This window comes from Cebus imitator, unplaced genomic scaffold, assembly GCF_001604975.1.
Source record: "Cebus imitator isolate Cc_AM_T3 unplaced genomic scaffold, Cebus_imitator-1.0 Scaffold169, whole genome shotgun sequence".
NCBI lineage: Eukaryota > Metazoa > Chordata > Mammalia > Primates > Cebidae > Cebus > Cebus imitator.
The window spans coordinates 1,467,570-1,468,789 of record NW_016107484.1 but is presented as its reverse complement, the minus strand read 5'-3'; the positions used below and the strand labels follow the sequence as shown (position 1 = coordinate 1,468,789).

Genomic DNA, 1,220 nt, shown 5'->3' with positions numbered 1-1,220 from the left:
TGTTGACCAGGATGGCCTCGATCTCTTGACCTCGTGATCCACCCGCCTCGGCCTCCCAAAGTGCTGGGATTACAGGCTTGAGCCACCGCGCCCGGCCTAACTTACAATTTATCTTATTTCATTACATTATACTTACCAAAGAAGAGCTGCAATTGAAGTGATCTACAAATACTGTCAAGCAATATCACTGATTGGTCTGCTACAATAATAAACCCATCACTTAAGTTGCATGCCTGTATCTTTGGATTTAATGAGGCCTGTGGGAGGGAAAAGCATGACTAAAATTAAAACATTTTTATGAGTTAAACAATACTTGTCAATAGTATCATCAAATTCCCAAATACCCCACTTTAAAACTTGACAGGCTTTTTTTCTTTAGCCCCTCTAACTAATTAATCATTGAGTTTTTCTTTGTATGGTATATCTTGAATCCATCCAGGATCCTATGTAGAAAAACAGTACAGGATGGGCAGGAAGGGCAAAGGATTCTCATGTTCAAGTCCTTGTTTCCTCAGGATTGACTTTTTGCTGCAGGAGCCAGGCATTAACATAATGAATTAATCAAGATTGGCATACAGTCTAGGTGTCATGGATACACCAGGCTGGGGAATGGTGGTGAATTGTGAACTGGAGGTCCACAACCCTATAGATATGAAAGAACAGAATCTACTTCACACCAGCCAATGGGAAGCCTGGTGGGGATGCAACATGGCCATACCTCCCAATTCATCAATAGAAGCTGGATCTTTATGTGAAATGTTCTAATTTTTAAACGTTGGCAGCTAAGTCAACCTTTTTAAAAACACTAGATAAGCCAAATCAGAGTCTCTAGTATTCGGTTTCTGTTGCCGGGAACTTCCCACACATAGCTGTCTCAAAGCACTTGGAAAGATTAGTGGTTGAATAAGCTCAGTCCCTTTACTAGCTGAGTGATTCACTCCCTGCAAAAGAGTGATAATAGGCTGGGCGTGGTGACTCACACCTGTAATGCCATCACTTTGGAAGTGATGGACCGATTGCCTGAGGTCAGGAGTTCGAGACCAGCCTGGCTAACATGGTAAAACCCAGTCTCTAATAAAAATACAAAAAAATGTAGCCAGGCGTAGTGGCAGGCACCTGTAATCCCAGCTACTCAGGAGGCTGAGGCAGGAGAATTGCCTGAACCTGGGAGGCAGAGGTTGCAGTGAACTGAAATCGTGCCACTGCACTCCAGTCTGAGG

At 43.4% G+C, this 1,220-nt stretch overlaps 1 protein-coding gene across 1 annotated transcript in view; it reads right to left on the bottom strand.

Annotated features, from left to right (window-relative positions):
- KNTC1 (kinetochore associated 1) overlaps window positions 1-1,220 on the bottom strand; it is a 105,335-nt gene that overhangs the window by 96,453 nt on the left and 7,662 nt on the right. The window contains exon 3 of the mRNA XM_017544335.2: window positions 137-257. Within this exon, the coding sequence (XP_017399824.2) occupies window positions 137-257 (121 nt within the window). The remainder of the gene's footprint in view (window positions 1-136; window positions 258-1,220) is intronic.